Source organism: Stenella coeruleoalba (genome assembly GCF_951394435.1).
Source record: "Stenella coeruleoalba genome assembly, chromosome: 8".
Taxonomy (NCBI): domain Eukaryota; kingdom Metazoa; phylum Chordata; class Mammalia; order Artiodactyla; family Delphinidae; genus Stenella; species Stenella coeruleoalba.
In genome coordinates this window covers 68598541-68613508 of record NC_137154.1, presented here as the reverse complement: position 1 = coordinate 68613508, position 14968 = coordinate 68598541, and the positions used below count along the sequence as shown (strand labels likewise).

Here is a 14968-nt window from a genome sequence, read left to right as displayed (position 1 = left end):
TTCTTTTGCCTAAGAGACTAACTTTTCCAACAATCATAACTACTATTTTCATTCCCCCCTCCCCATTGGCTCAAAATTACATGCAACAATGCCTCTTGGCTTGTTGCCAGTTATTAATACTGCAAGGACAGGACGGATGCTGTAACACTTTTCCAGGGCACAGTACTGCACAAAGCCATACAGATGGACTGTATAACAATGGGTGAAATTGTTTCCCCCTTTAAAAACTAGGTGCGTCTTGTCGGTCATGAGCGCAGGGACGCACTGCCAGGGTGATGGGTCACCTCTCAGAAACAATTTCTGAACCTTTCCTTTTCAGCCAGCTGGAGTCGAGCTTGCTTGTGACAGTATGGCTCGGGAAGAAGTTCCCAGAAGAAAATCCCGCATTTCCCGCTCGCTCAACACAGGACCCTTCGTGGAGATGCGAGCCCAGCCAGTCTCCCTCCGCGTTTCTGTAACAAACCGCGCGCATCGCCCGAGCGCATCCTCTACACTTGGGTCTGGTGCTGGGTCTCCATAAAGGGAATGTGAAGGCTGGCGAGGCTGAGCTCCCCGACGCTCTCATAGTCACTCATGGCTACTTCAGAGTCTTCGAAGCCGCAGCTGGCTGACACATCCGAGGACGAGGTGCCTCTGGAATTGTGCAAGGAGAGAGACACACTGTCTGCTGGGCCCGCTGCTGTCTCTGTGCCCTGGTTCATGCTCACGGCAAAAGTACTGAATTCACAGGTGGCGGGAGGGCCCACCAAATCCGTTTCGTTGGGGAAGGGGTGGGGAGGGAGGTACTGGCTGGGATGGAACTGGGGCCTTCTCCTGCAGTCTGGGCTCAGCGTGCTGGCCAGTGAGACCGGCTGGGAGGGCGGCAGGGCCTCATACTGGTCCGGGAAGTCCTCTGGCAGGGGTGGGGGCAGCTGGTCCTGACTCAAGAACTCCTCTTCGTGGGGGGGTGGGTACTCGCTGTCGATGTCGTAGCCGCCCAGGTAGTAATCGCTCTCCAACTCCCGCGTGCTGCCCTGGTGCGCCGAGCCTCCCTCCTGGTTCTCGTAGTTGGGTACCTCTTCTATGTCCGACAGGCGGGCCCCTGGCATCCAGTCAGAGGTGTCCCAGTGATAGGCTGTGAGAGAGAAGCCGTGTCAGTTAGTTTCCTCCAGAATGGAGCTGGAGTCAGGGCTCAGAAAGGAGCAGGCAAGGAACCTGACATGCAATTCTTAACATCCAGGAGACCCTAAGAAGCCAGGGTCACCCGCATGCTTTTTACAAGGGTCTCTCAGGACCAGCCATGCTCTGGCCCGGGAAGTACAAGGCAATGGCAACTCTGAGGATGACACCTGGTTGCTGCAGCATCTCCCACTCAGCCATGCCGGAAGCGATGGCCAGTGAGGGCATGCCGAGCAAACAACAGTTCTAGAACCCTCTCTCCTCTTCCTAGCCATAGGCTAAGTGCACATCCAGGCTGGCAACATGCTCGAAGAGGTAGATGCATCAGCCGTCCTGTGGGCCACAGGAGGGAGGGAGATGTGCGTGCAAACAAGTGAGTTGCTGGAGCAGGGGAGAGGCTGGGGGAGGGAGGATGCTGGGCTGGGACTTTCACCTCCAGTACCAAGCACACAAGACACCTGGAACATGCAAAATTCAGATCAAAGAAACTCAGAAAAGATGGAAGGAGAGTGACAGGGTAAGAACAGACTCAGCAATTCCAAACGCATAAGTAACATATTATGCTGGGGGCATGGCAGAATCACCTCGGTTGTAGTTCTGTCCTTGGTCCGTGACAGACACTGTTTAAATACAAAGTGAGAAGTAAAACTGACAGTCCAAGTCATGTGAAGAAGGTACAACAGAACATTTTAGAGGATGTAAAAAAATGTTCCTATTTCTCCTTGTTGTTATTTGCGAAACGAAAAGATAAGTCGCATCTGTACCAGGCCCTAATAGTATTAAATCACTAATAAAAGTTACCCGATTGAAATCAATTCCCATAATATTGTAGTTTTGAATGATTTCTTAAATATCCCCAGCTCACAGTAGGTGCTCAATCAATACATGTTGAATATAAGAATGAATTTAGTATTAATCTGGATTTCGATTAAGTGGGTACTCTTCTCTCGGAAGGGATTTTAGAAAAAGAGTACCTCACATATGAAAAGAATTATGACCTGGATTTTTTTTCGAAATTGTAAAATTCACTCCAATCCAGAGAGAGACGTTCAGCGTCTCATTGAAACCACCTGTACCGCCCCCTCTGCTGCCAACTGATTAAAATCACCTCTAGTTCATAAAATAAATAAGCTACAAAGCTATATTGTACAGCACAGGAAATATAGACAATATTTTACAATAACTATAAATGGAGTATAACCTTCAAATATTGTGAATCGCTACGTTGTACACGTGAAACTTATATAACATTGTACTATACTATACTTCAATTAAAAAAAAAAAGTCACCCCTAGTTCAAAGTAACAAGGAAGTGATATTTCCAAAAGGTTAACTCTGCACAAAGAAATGCTATGGAAGAAAACAGTAAATACCTTCATTCTCTATAGTGTCAACTACATTGTTGACAAGCTGAATGACAGTCACTATGGATGCTTGTGGCCAGGAAAAGAAGACAGGAGGGAGGAGAAGGACAGCTTCAGGTTAGTTATGTATTTTAAACATACATTCACTTGTCTTAACAACAACAATGGTAACAACAAAGGCATGGCATGCAAACACCCAAAGCTTCCCATAGCCCATCCATTGGACTCCAGTGGACACTTTCATCCCCCTGGCTTCTTGGAGGAAGGGAAACAGCAACAAATCCAGGGCCAGTCCTCCTGAAAGGCACGATCGGCAGGAATTGCTGGGTCATAAATTCACACCTCGTGGCCCAGTGAAATCAATCTAGGAAGGCAAAGGCCATAAGCTTATGCTAATTTCTCATTAGTGACTCCCAAAGGCTCCAAGGAAGACCTCACTATCCCCAGGGATAATTACTTGCTGGTCAGCCATGCTGCTCTGAGCCAAATGCCAGTGATGAAGGATAACCTTTGCAGCACTGATGGTTTCACACTCACATGACGTCACCGATAGCCTAGAACGACCCGAGGCCCAGATCCCACCCGTAAAGTGTAGATGAGACTCAGCACTTGGCCTCTGAAATAGTCAGAAACTGGGAAGGAGATTTCTGTGCTCATATGGGTTGCCTGAGCACCTGATACCAGTAGCTTCTGGAGAGGTGATCAGGCACTTTAGGAAGCCTTCTTTAGTCAGGGCCAACCTAGAATGCTAAGCCTGAAAGCCCAAGTGTGTGATGAAGAAGAGCCTGTGAGAATAGTCAACCAGGCATCATCGCTGGAGCTGCTGCCTGGAGTTTGGAAACACTACGTTCTTAGCTGCTTCTACATAAAATGCAAACCAGCGACAACTTTTCTTCTGGCTGGGGATGAAGAAGGGAGTAAACACCAAGGTAAAGAAATCTGGAGGCCTGCCTCTGACCTTCTGAGATTGCTCAGAAGAAATCCACTGTTACATGGTTTGTTACCCCAATGGTCAGATACACTGAGGTTTCCGCACCTCTCAGGAGTGCCAGGGATTTGGGATGGAGGTGGAAGAGATTTGGGGCTGGTGATGGGGAAAGCAGACTATTTGACTTCCATGACTGCTTCTATGGCCTCGGGGCTCCTTTGTTCCTGTCTTTCCCTGGGGCGGGCCGGGGGCGGGTGGTGGTTGGCAAAGACTATGTCATTTTCATTTTGTTCTTCGGGCTACAAAATGCCCAGCACAGGATTCAACATTCAGGAGAAACTCAGCAAGGGTTTATGGGGTGAATGATTACATAAATTATAAATATCCAATTTTGCCAATTGTTGATAAATGGGAAAGTAGAATAAGGTATAGACTAAGGTAAGCCTGCCTGTCACTGTCAATGACTACTTGAAATTATTCTTTGTTCACCACCATGTGGTAAATTCTCACTGTTTTATGACTATTTCTGCACCCTTTCCCTGCCCTGGGGAGACCAACGCATCCTCCAAAGCTGGTTCCTCAAGCTCAGAAAACCCAGTCCTTCATTAATGCCCTCTCCACAAACATGGCTTCACAGGAGGTAGAGGCTGCAGCTTTGGGGTGTCAGTGAGGTTCATGAACCACATGGAATCGTATGCAACATTTTGGGGGTATGTGCATTTTTCTAAGGAGCTGATCCATCGTATCTAAGATAAGATTCTCCAAAGGCCCATGACCTCAAATGATTGAAGAAGAATGAAGATACTACCACTCTGGGAAGGAGGTTCTACGAGAAGGAGGTCTTGCCTCTGAACTAATTTCTAATGATGGGGAGGTTGGGTGGATAGTGAAGTGTGAAGAGATCATCATGAGCTAGAATAAAAAAGGAAACAAATCACACTTTGCTAGAGAGTATCCTTTGGGATGAGGTAGTGCCATCATGTACTAAGAGGACGCATTACTGGAGGTCTGCGGGAACCTCCTCTACTTCTGTGCCTGCTCCCAGCTGCGGCTCAATGAGTGCTTGCTTTTTCAGCGGACACGCAACAGTGGAGCCCAGCGAAAGCTGTGAGCATAAGCAAAAGCCCACGCTTGGGCCAGGAAACAGGATGGGTCCCAACACCTTCTCTCAACCAGTGATCGCCAGCACAGGAAACAGAGCCCACCAGGAGGGACAAATTCCATGACTTCTTACCATTGTCGTCACCAGAATCTGACTGGAAGGAGCTCAGGGACTGAACTTCTGAGTTGCTGCCTTTATTACTGCCTGCAAAGCAGGTCACTTCTCCTGGGTCATCAACCCCTTTGTCTTCGTGGACAGCCAGAGAGAAAGCAGAAATGACACTGGTTACCTTGTGCATATTTCCAGCCCCGCCCCCTGCCAGAGTTCACTTCTTGGGGCACTTTCATTTGCTTAGAGAAAATAATTTAGTGCACAATAGAAAACTGACTGTACCATCAGGGGCAAAGATCTGTCAATCAAGAAATTTACATTATGGATTCGAAACCCTTAACCTGTGGTAAATGAGCTTCCAAATAGCTGACAGCCGAAAGTCGCTGTTCCATCCTCAAAGGGAAGCGACTAAGTGAAGAGGAAAGCTAGGATGAAGTGGCTGGGCTGCTCTTTGCCATTCAGAGTTAATTTAGATCATTTACATGAACTGATGTGGTGTCAACACCAGGTTAAATGAGATTACTTTTAAAATAGGAGTATAAATATTTTATAGGCAAGAATGCCATTACACTAATCCGAACTTCCCTCTCTGGGGAGCGAGTGGAGTTCTCAGCTTTGCCTTCTAGGGGGCAGCGCCACATCATTTTTGGGAATGACAGCATTCGGCACTCCGGAGGACAGCAGTCAGCGGTGTGGATGTGCTCTTAGCCACACACTTCTCCTTCTTTGCCATACAAAGAGAGCCTGCACACACACACACACACACACACACACACACACACACACACGCACTACAGGGCTACTTTCTTATTTGATGGACTAAAAGAAGCAATAAAAACCCATATCTTGAAGTTGTCCAGCGAAAAATGAATTAGTCACCCAGAGACTGTCTCGCCAGCTAGCTCTGCCTTGCTTAACAAAGGGGGAAATGTAGTCGATAAAAGCTCAACAATACTTTGGGGGGACATGTGAGTTTTGGCCTGAGGTGGATTCTGGAAATAAAGCTGTCACATTACGAAGTGGGTGGAGGGAACTGATCACCAGGAAAATCATCACAGAATGTGACGGTATGAAGAGACGGGGACTCGTGATTAAGGGAACAGTTGTTCTTCATGACTAGAGAAATCGCTGTTTCTTCCCCAAAACGTGCAGGCACTGCAGCTCTGCATCTGCCATCAGATGCTGAAGCCACAGCAAAACGATGAGTTGGATAAGCAACCGATACAAGTGGACAGAGATGCCAGGGAGATATTCACCTCCCAACAGCCATATGGCAGAAAACATGTGCCTTGGAAGAGCACAAGGTGGGCACCAGGCTTAGCCCTGAACACAAGGAAGGAAATGCCAAATGATCCACCCTGGTGAGTATAGTGCTGTGCACAGAACTCCTTTCTCCACTCTTCCATTTATTCAAAATCTTCACTGCTAAATGAAAGGAGGCTTTCTACTAACCAGGGGATTGGCAAGGCTGCAGTAAAGTCTAACTCCACCACTAATTCGAGAGGGAATATATTTATGGTTAAAATCCAAGGGGAAGGACTTGAAGTATAAGTGTGTCTACTCAAAGGTGGAGTCAGCAGAGAGCATAGTTGGAGTGGTACTAGAATAGAGGCTGTCCTCCATCATCAGACGACTCTCTCCCTCTCCCGTCCCTCTCCCACTTCCCTGGTAAAGCTCCCAAGAGCGGTCTGGGTAAAAGCACAGGCTTTGGACCCTGATGCACCAGATGCCAATCCTCACCCCTCCCTTTCCTAGTTACTGCTCTAAAGTAAGTCATTTCACTTATCCACTCCTCCAACTGGTCCCATGTGGGGCAACTGTGGGGATTTAAGGAGACGATCCAGCACACGGCAGTGGTGGTTTTTCATGTTCATCTGCTGCCTCTGTTTTCTCACCAAATCTCTTCGTCCTTAACCCTTGCATGCTGAACTCTGTCTTGAGGACTCATTGGGACATTCTTGAGATCACTAAGAAACTTCTAGGTGTCAAGTGCAGTATTTTGTTAAGACTGTGTCTTCCTGGATGGTTTTACGGTGCTCAACCCTGCTGACCTTATTGCTGACCTTATTGGCTTCTGCTTGGCTGCCCTTTCTGCTTTCCTTGCCCTCTTTTTGTTGACATGTGTTTGTTTCCCTTCCTGGCCCCATCTCCCTGCCCACCTCCCACATGTAGGCATCTCCAAGAACCTTTCTGAGGCCCAGATGGACCATCCTCTCTCTGTTCCTGCTCCCTCGGTGAGCTCACACTCTCAGAGATTCAATCATTTTTCATGTAGTTGGTGTCCAAACTTTCACCTCTGGCTGCCTTCCTCCTAAACAACAGAGCCAGACACCCTCAGGTAACCCCTCACGTGTCCCCTGCACTGACTGAGCTGCTTCCTGTTCCCATTAGGCCCTCTCCAATAGTTTCCTACTCAAATCTTACTCATGCTTAAAGACACCAGTAGGAATGCCCCCTTCCTTCATGGAGACGCCCTGTATCTCCTTGGGTGCATGTGCTTTCTAGCTCCATTTGAAACCAGCCTCCTGCTACCCAGGGTGTCACTGCTACTCGAATATAAAGCCATTAGGCCTGATGAAAAGTCGTAGGATACAATGGAGCTTGCCTTAGTTTCATTCCGACTGATGTTAGGACAGAGAAAACAATCACCACCTCTCCCCAGGTGTTCATATAGGACAACAAACTGGTCTCTGCTCCCTTCCTCTTTGGTCCTATTTAGTCTCTTCTCCCTGGATCAGTCAGAGCCATCTTTTAAAAATGTAAATTAGATCAAGCTACTTACCTGATTAAAAACTGCATTAGGGTTGCTGTTAAAATGTATCCACTCTCCCCACCGCTCACCAAGCTCCAATTACATTGACCTTGTCTATGTTCTTCAATATACTAAAGTCTTTCCCACCCCAGGGCCTTTGCACTTGTGGCTCTTCTCTTTGCCTAGAATTCTGCTGTATGAGGCCAAAAGGAGAGGGAAACACTAGCATCTGGCCTGGACCACTTTTCCTGCTTGTGGTTCACCTTCTTGTTTCCTGAACCCTGCATTCCAGCCAAACAGACGGACTTGCTTTTCTTCTGACCATGTGGGCGCCTCTATGTGGTGGAACACCCTCCTTTTCCTGGACCTTTTATCCACCATGGTCCAACTCAAATGTCCCTCTGCTCCCCTCAAGTCTTCACCCTAAGACTAGAAATACTCTCTTCTGACCTTCCATAGCACACTTCCTGTATATCACATAAGTGGCTACGCTGCTTGTTTTATTGCCAATGGTGTGCTATTGTGAGAAGAGCATGGGTTCTACCTAAATGGGAAAAGAATTTGAAAAAAATAGATACATGTATATGTATAACTGAATCACTTTGCTGTACACCTGAAAGTATCACAACATCGTTAATCAACTATACTCCAATATAAAATAAAACTTTTTTTAATTTTAAAAAAAAAGAAGAGCATGGGTTTTAGAGGCTGGCAGCCCTGTATTGGAGTACCAGCTTCCTCTTACTAGCTGTGTGATATTGGGCACATTATGTATGTTCTCTGAGCCTTATTTTCCCCATCTGTAAATGGGGATAAGAACCAGGGCAATATTTCAGGGCTGGTGTGAACATTTAGGGTCAGAACATGTCCTACTGAGAGCTCTGTGCCTCCGGGGCGCTCTCCCTTCCCGAATTTCCTTCCAGTAAACACGAGCGGAAGAAATAATGATGCATTACTACTTCCGACTCACTTTCAGTTCCGGCATCCCAGCCATTCTTCCGGATGGAATCGCAGTCAGAACGGCAGGGGGACACGGCAGGGAGGTTGGGGGCCACACTGCACACGACCACACCCCGCCTGGCCGTCAGGATGCGCGGTGACTCGGGGTGAAATGTAGTCATCTCCTGGTGCTCGCCGCCCAGCCCGTCCACGATCTTGTCCAGGTTGCTCCTGGAGTCGCTCTGGAAGCACGGGGTGTAGGCCATGGGGCGCACGGGGACCTGCGGGGGCCCCACCTCCTGGTAGACGTTGCGGCTGTCCCCGCCGCCCCGCAGGTTCCGGAATGGAATGCCGTTGCTCTTGTTGAGCAGGGCGGCCGTAGCAGGGTCCTGCACCAGTGTGATGTTGTTGCGGGAGTAGTTCTTGCGGAAGACCTTCTTGCGGAAGAAGATGAAGAGGATGACGAGGACGAAGATGACGCAGAGGACCACGGCGATGCCGATGAGCTCCTCCTTCCCCACGTAGGAGTGGCCGGCCTGGATGTTGGGTACCACGACGGGGCGCAGGCCGCAGTACTGCCCCACGTAGCCTGGTGTGCAGTTGCAGAGGAAGGAGCCAAACACGTTCACGCAGGCGCCGCCGTTCTCACACTCCTCCCGCTCGCACTCGTTGACGTCCTCCTCGCACCTTCGCGACAGAACACACAGAAGCCCCCCTCAAACATCAGGACCTGCGGACGTTCCATGTTAAAGCGACATCTTTAAAGGAGAAAAAGCGGACTTCCCTGGTGGCGCAGTGGTTGAGAGTCCGCCTGCTGATGCAGGGGACACGGGTTCGTGCTCCGGTCCGGGCAGATTCCCACTTGCCGCGGAGCGGCTGGGCCCGTGAGCCATGGCCGCTGAGCCTGCGCGTCCGGAGCCTGCGCTCCGCAACGGGAGAGGCCGCAACAGTGCCGCGTACCGCAATAAAAAAAAAAAAAGAGAGAGAAAAAGTACCTAAAGGGTACCTGAAGCAAGACAAAAATGATGTGATGCAGTGTATATGGGAGGTGGGTGAGCATTTAGGCGCCCACCGTAGACCCCGGTGATCATCGTGCATTAAGGGATTTCTCCCAATGCAATCTCTCCCACATTCTGACCCTAGCGGGTCGGAGGAAGGAAACGGCTGCCATGGGAGAGAAGAGAAGGAGCAGAAAAAGAAACCACAGATGCTGTTGAAGACGTACTGGTCTCCAAAATGCTCAGGGCCAGATGCATCTCAGAATGTAAAATTTTGCAATTTTAGAAATGACATACAGTACATATCTTTCATATTATGTAGAATACCCACCCCATCCCAGGAACTGGTGCTGACATGGGCCCCATAATCAAATATGCCAGTGTCTCTACAGTAAAGCATATGGATATTCACAATAAATGAGGGAAATAAAGACTAGAAGTAGCCTCGGAATGGGTTTGGCTGACTTTGCCACCAAATTAGTTTGCCACGAATTTATCCTCAGTCCTTTTAGTTCTCAGAGCTTCTGGGATTGTAGAGCTACACTTAAAGAGCTGTGAAGCTAGACACCCTATAATAGAGTTTCCAGGGAGGAGAAAGTTTGGTTCTGACATTTCTCTCTAATAGATACAGTCATGTTTGGTCTCTCTGGGAAGCAGGGGTAATAGGGCGTATGTAGGCAGTGGGTGGAGGGCTACATAGCATCGTATCTTCTGGATTCTATGCTTATGTTAAAGGCTAAGGCTAACGCAGATTATCAGGAAAAATGATTAAAGCATTCTAACGAAAAATAAATCCATTTTATTCTCGTTAAAGCAATCGATGACTTGTTTTGAGTATAATTATAAGGCAAACATGTAAGCCTTACTCTTTCTTAGTTTAACATTATTTAAGAACATAGATCTTTCTTCTTCCCTGTCCTCTACTTCCCCAGTTATTCTGATATGTTCATTTTAAAAGGCCCGATCACTTCTATCTTTGGTAATCCACCTTTTAAAATGTAGTCAAATGTCCCTAATTTGAACAGATTGAGGCCAGGTCAGCTGGAAATTAGTCAGAATCACAGAGTATTTAAAAATAAATGCAGCTTTATTACTTTAAATTACATCCAACAATTCAAAGTCAGCTAAGTATTTCCTGGTAAAGTCCTCAGGAGATTTACTTTAATGAATACGTAAGACTGATCTGTAATTAGAATATCACTTTGCTTGAGATTACATACACATATATATATATATACTTCTAAAACCATCAAGGATAGTTGAAAGCGTTGTTTTACTAAGAACTTAAAACATTCCCTTTCCATTCGGCTCACACTTTAATTTCCCTCTTCCTTGGGGGAAAAAAAGATTTGCAAAGGAAACGTAAGTTTTCAGTTTCTCAGAATGATCATAAAATGCTAGAAAGTAGAGCCCAGTTTATGAGTTCTGGGGAAATGGATAGTACATCTGCCTCAGAGCTATACTGGAAATATTAGGGGTCAGAGAAGACTTTCTTTAAAAGGATTGTTTTCCTGATTACAGAACACATAGTAATTGTATAAGTTTCTGAAAATATAGAGAAGTATAAAGTAAAAATATAATTAACCCATAACCCCACTACCCAGAGATAATCCCTGATAACATTTTAGTCATTTGTAAGCACGCTTTATATTCAGATATTAACCCTTTGCCCATCCTATTAGTGGTGAATATTTTATGCGAGTTAGGTGGGTTTTTTTTTTGTTTTTTGCTTTAATATTTATTTATTTGGCTGCGCCGGGTCTTAGTTGCAGCATGCGGGATCTTAATCGCCGGTGCGGGGTCTTTAGTTGCAGCGTGCAGGATCTTTTTTAGTTGTGGCATGCGGGATCTAGTTCCCTGACCAGGGATTGAACCCGGGCCCCCTGGATTGGGAACGTGGAGTCTTAACCGCTGGGCCACCAGGGAAGTCCCAATCCCAGTTAGTTTTTTACTGTTTGGTTTTCTTAGCAACAAGAAGCAGCGTAGAGAAAGACTAATTGCACAATCTCACTTACGTGACTCCAGTGAGCCCAGCTTTGCAACTGCAGATGAAAGTGTTTCCTATGGGGTCACAGGAGCCTCCATTCCGGCAGGGGTTTGGGAAGCAGGCTGTGATCTCCGATTCACAGTTTCTCCCGGTGAACTGGGAGAGACAGGTACACTGATAACCTGGAGAAACAGAGGAACTCATGAGCCACGGATGCCACTGGTAATGCTCAGAGTGCACGGACTCGGCCAGACATGGCCTAATTCCTCTGAATCAAATCTTAGGCAGGGCCCAAATTCCCAAGATGATTAGCAAATTGGTTATTTTGAACTTGGAACCCATCTTGCCACAAAAATGCCAAGTAATGGTTTGGAGCTTGTGCTAGTCCACAAAAATTCACCTAATTAACCACATACATGAATGCTAGTGAGAATGGTAAGCGACACCCAGGGAACAGATCCCAAAAACAGAAACCAGGATGGGGCAGAAGATGCTTTCCCCACCAGGCTGCTACTGTAAAAGGTAGGATGTCTCCATGAAGGAGTTTATCATAGGTTCCATACTCATTTCATTAGAACTCATTCTACAGTAGCTTCCTGAGAAGGGGTTTATAAGAAGTCAATGTTGTGAGACCTTGCACATGTTTTTACTCCACCCTTACACTTCTTTGATAATTATGTATGGAATTCTAAGCAATTCCCTCTATGTTACTTTTGAGAAATCCAAAGTTGTTTTGGTTCCTGAAGTTTGTGTGTGACCTAGTTTCTTTTTGTCGCTAACAGTTTGGAGGGGCTTCTCCTGTCCCCAACAATTTTCTGAGCTTTCACAATGATGTACACTTAACTTGAACCAGTACTGGGCTCTCACAATTTCTCTCACTGGAAATTGTGAAACTTTATTGCATTGATGATTTCCTTTGTTTTCTCTATTCTGTTTTTATGGAAGTTTTATGGTTTGGATGTTAGATCATTTGGATCTTCCTTTAATTTTATCTTTCTCTCATGTTACACTTCTGTGGGGTTTTGCTTTACTTTCCGAGAGAATTTCTCATCTTTTGAAACTTTTATTGAGATTTTCATTTATGTTATCATAAATAGTTTCTTCCAAGTTGCTTTTCTCTGTTTCTGTGATTTGGTCTCTGTGAAGGTAGATTTTACGTATCAAGCTGATTAGGCTACGGTGCCCAGTTATTGGTCAAACACTAGTCTAGATGTTGCTGTGAGGGTATTTGTGGATGTGATTAACGTTAATAATCAGTTGACTTTAAGTAAAGCAGATTACCCTACATAATGTGGGTGGATTTTATCCATTCAAAAGAAGGCCTTAAGAAGAAGGAATGCTGCCTCAAGACTGCAACACAGAAATCTTGGCTGAATTTCCAGCTACGAGGATTTCAAAGTAAAGACTGAAAAATCTACTCTTCATGAATTTCCAGCCTGCTGTCCTGCCCTATAAATTTCAGACTTGCTAGCCCCACAGTCTTGTGAACAAATTTCTTAAAAATCAATCAATCAATCAATCAATCAATCAGTCAGTCTATCTCTCTCTCTACCTACCTATCTATAATGTATCTATCTACCTTTCCATCAATCATCTATCTATCTGTCTATCTATCGTATTGTTTCTGTGTCTCTGGAGAACCTTAATACAGTCCATCTCTTCCACATGAGAGGATTTCCTTTTTCTGGTAATCCTGGCTTATCAGCTCATATTGAAGAGTGGGGTCGAAGAAAACTAGAAATCGAAATCTGATAGGAAGCTCTAAGCACATCAGTGGGGCCTGTCAACAACAATACTGTGTCAGTATCCTTGGGTTGGTCAAGGTTGGTTAATTTCCACATTAATGGCTCTATCATCTGCCCAGAAGGAGGGTAAAGGCCTGGTTTCTAATGTTTGAGGGAGTGGGTGGTAGTAGAGGAAGAGTATTAGTGGGTCTCAGCATCCAACAAGCACATCATATTTACTTTGGTTCGCAAATAACCATCCTCACTCTTATCTGAAGGGCTCTTGGGCCAACCTCTGCTCCGCAAGTGGTCAGTGACTGATGCTGGGATATTGTAGATTGATCTCTATAGGTATAAGATAGCTAATAATCTATAGATTGAAATACAGCATGCTCTCATGGACGTTTTACTGAATCGCCACTCCAGAGCACTCTCACATACAGGAGGACATTATGACTGTGTGTGGGTGTTCACAGGTTTGGAGAGAGAAGGACTCATCTTCAGGAGGCAAGTGGAAGAGGCAAGAGAGAAATCTTTACACTCCTAAGAGGAAGGAACTGGGTAGCCCCAGCCTCCCTGGCACTAAGAACCCAGAGGGCCAGAGGTTGAGGCTCTGAGAGAGAGACATAATACTCTTGAATGCAACACCAATGAAACACCAGGGAACTAATATATAAGGAAAGACCACTGTTGATGCAAACTGTGTCCAGAGATGGGCGGCCTGAAGTCTATGGGCAGGATGCATTAGTCTGGGGTCTGCTTGCTTCAAATTATGCTGCTGACTTGGGGTAATTTTTTTCCAATTTGGGCAGTTGCTCACCTAAATGGAAGTGGGGATTGCTGAAAGCAGTTGGAACTGGGAAAAATGCTTCTTTTTGTCACCTGGCTAGTCTTTGGTGAGGATGGCATGCCATTTAGAGGGAGAGTGACTTGTGAGAATGAATTCAATTCCTTTTAAGACTAAAGGGCAGGGCGGAACAACCACAGTAGGGAATCTGCAAAGCAGGGCAGTGATGAGTAGGGAGGGCAGTCAGGAGGGGGAACGTAAGGCAAGGTGGGTCAGCTCAGGTACAGTTCCTCCTTCTCCAGCTCCTATTTGACAAGCCCTGGCCTTTTCTCAAATAAAACCATAGCAGCAGTAGTAGGGGGCCAGGGAGGGGCAAGGAGGAACTGTCTGGAAATAAGGGACATTTGAATCACTATTATGGAAACTGGATTCTAACGAGGGTCATGGGTTTGATTATTTTGATTGGGTGTCTTTCTGCCTTGGAAAATCAGAATTTAAAATGAGGCACTCCCCTTGGGGCTTCCCTGGTGGCGCAGTGGTTGAGAGTCCGCCTGCGGTTCGTGTTCCGGTCCGGGAGGATCCTACATGCCGCGGAGCGGCTGGGCCCGTGAGCCATGGCCGCTGAGCCTGCGCGTCCGGAGCCTGTGCTCTGCGACGGGAGAGGCCACAGCAGTGAGGGGCCCGCATACCGCAAAAAAACAAAAACGAGGCACTCCCTCTAGTGCACTGTTTTACTCTCACACATTTCCTTCTGCATTTTGTCATTTTCATTATCTTCTGTGGGATATCCAGTGCTACTTGATGCAGCCGTCAGCCTGACTGATTAACCTATTCACTGAGTGTCGAAGCCATCGGCAGTGGTGTGCTCCTGGAGCCAGCTCATCTAGGGTGGAAGGTACTGAATTTTAAGCATTCAAGAATTTGGCAGACAGTTATTAAACCACTGGTAGCCTGATGCCAGCAAGGCTGGGAATATTTACACCACAGAAATCAGCAAACACGGCAGATCCGGGCTTTTGTTTTTAGAGACTTGGTTTTCCAGCACACCCCTGAAATAGGGACTGGGGATACAAAGCCAGAAAAACACCATCGACGAGCACAGAGAGCACTACAAACTT

General features: G+C 46.5%; 1 protein-coding gene across 5 annotated transcripts in view; it reads right to left on the bottom strand.

Annotated features, from left to right (window-relative positions):
• Positions 1-466: 466 nt before the first annotated feature.
• Positions 467-14968, bottom strand: part of FAT3 (FAT atypical cadherin 3) — a 697691-nt gene continuing 683189 nt past the window's right edge. For 4 of the 5 annotated variants that reach the window (XM_079929094.1, XM_079929092.1, XM_079929095.1 and 1 more), the window contains 4 exons: positions 11368-11521; positions 8386-9041; positions 4685-4798; positions 467-1114 (listed from right to left, as the gene is read on the bottom strand). In XM_079929094.1, the coding sequence (XP_079785220.1) occupies positions 489-1114; positions 4685-4798; positions 8386-9041; positions 11368-11521 (1550 nt within the window). In that variant the 3' untranslated portion in view covers positions 467-488. Of the gene's footprint in view, positions 1115-1742; positions 1779-2531; positions 2592-4684; positions 4799-8385; positions 9042-11367; positions 11522-14968 lie in introns of all 5 variants that reach the window. The other variant, XM_079929100.1, reaches the window with a different exon arrangement.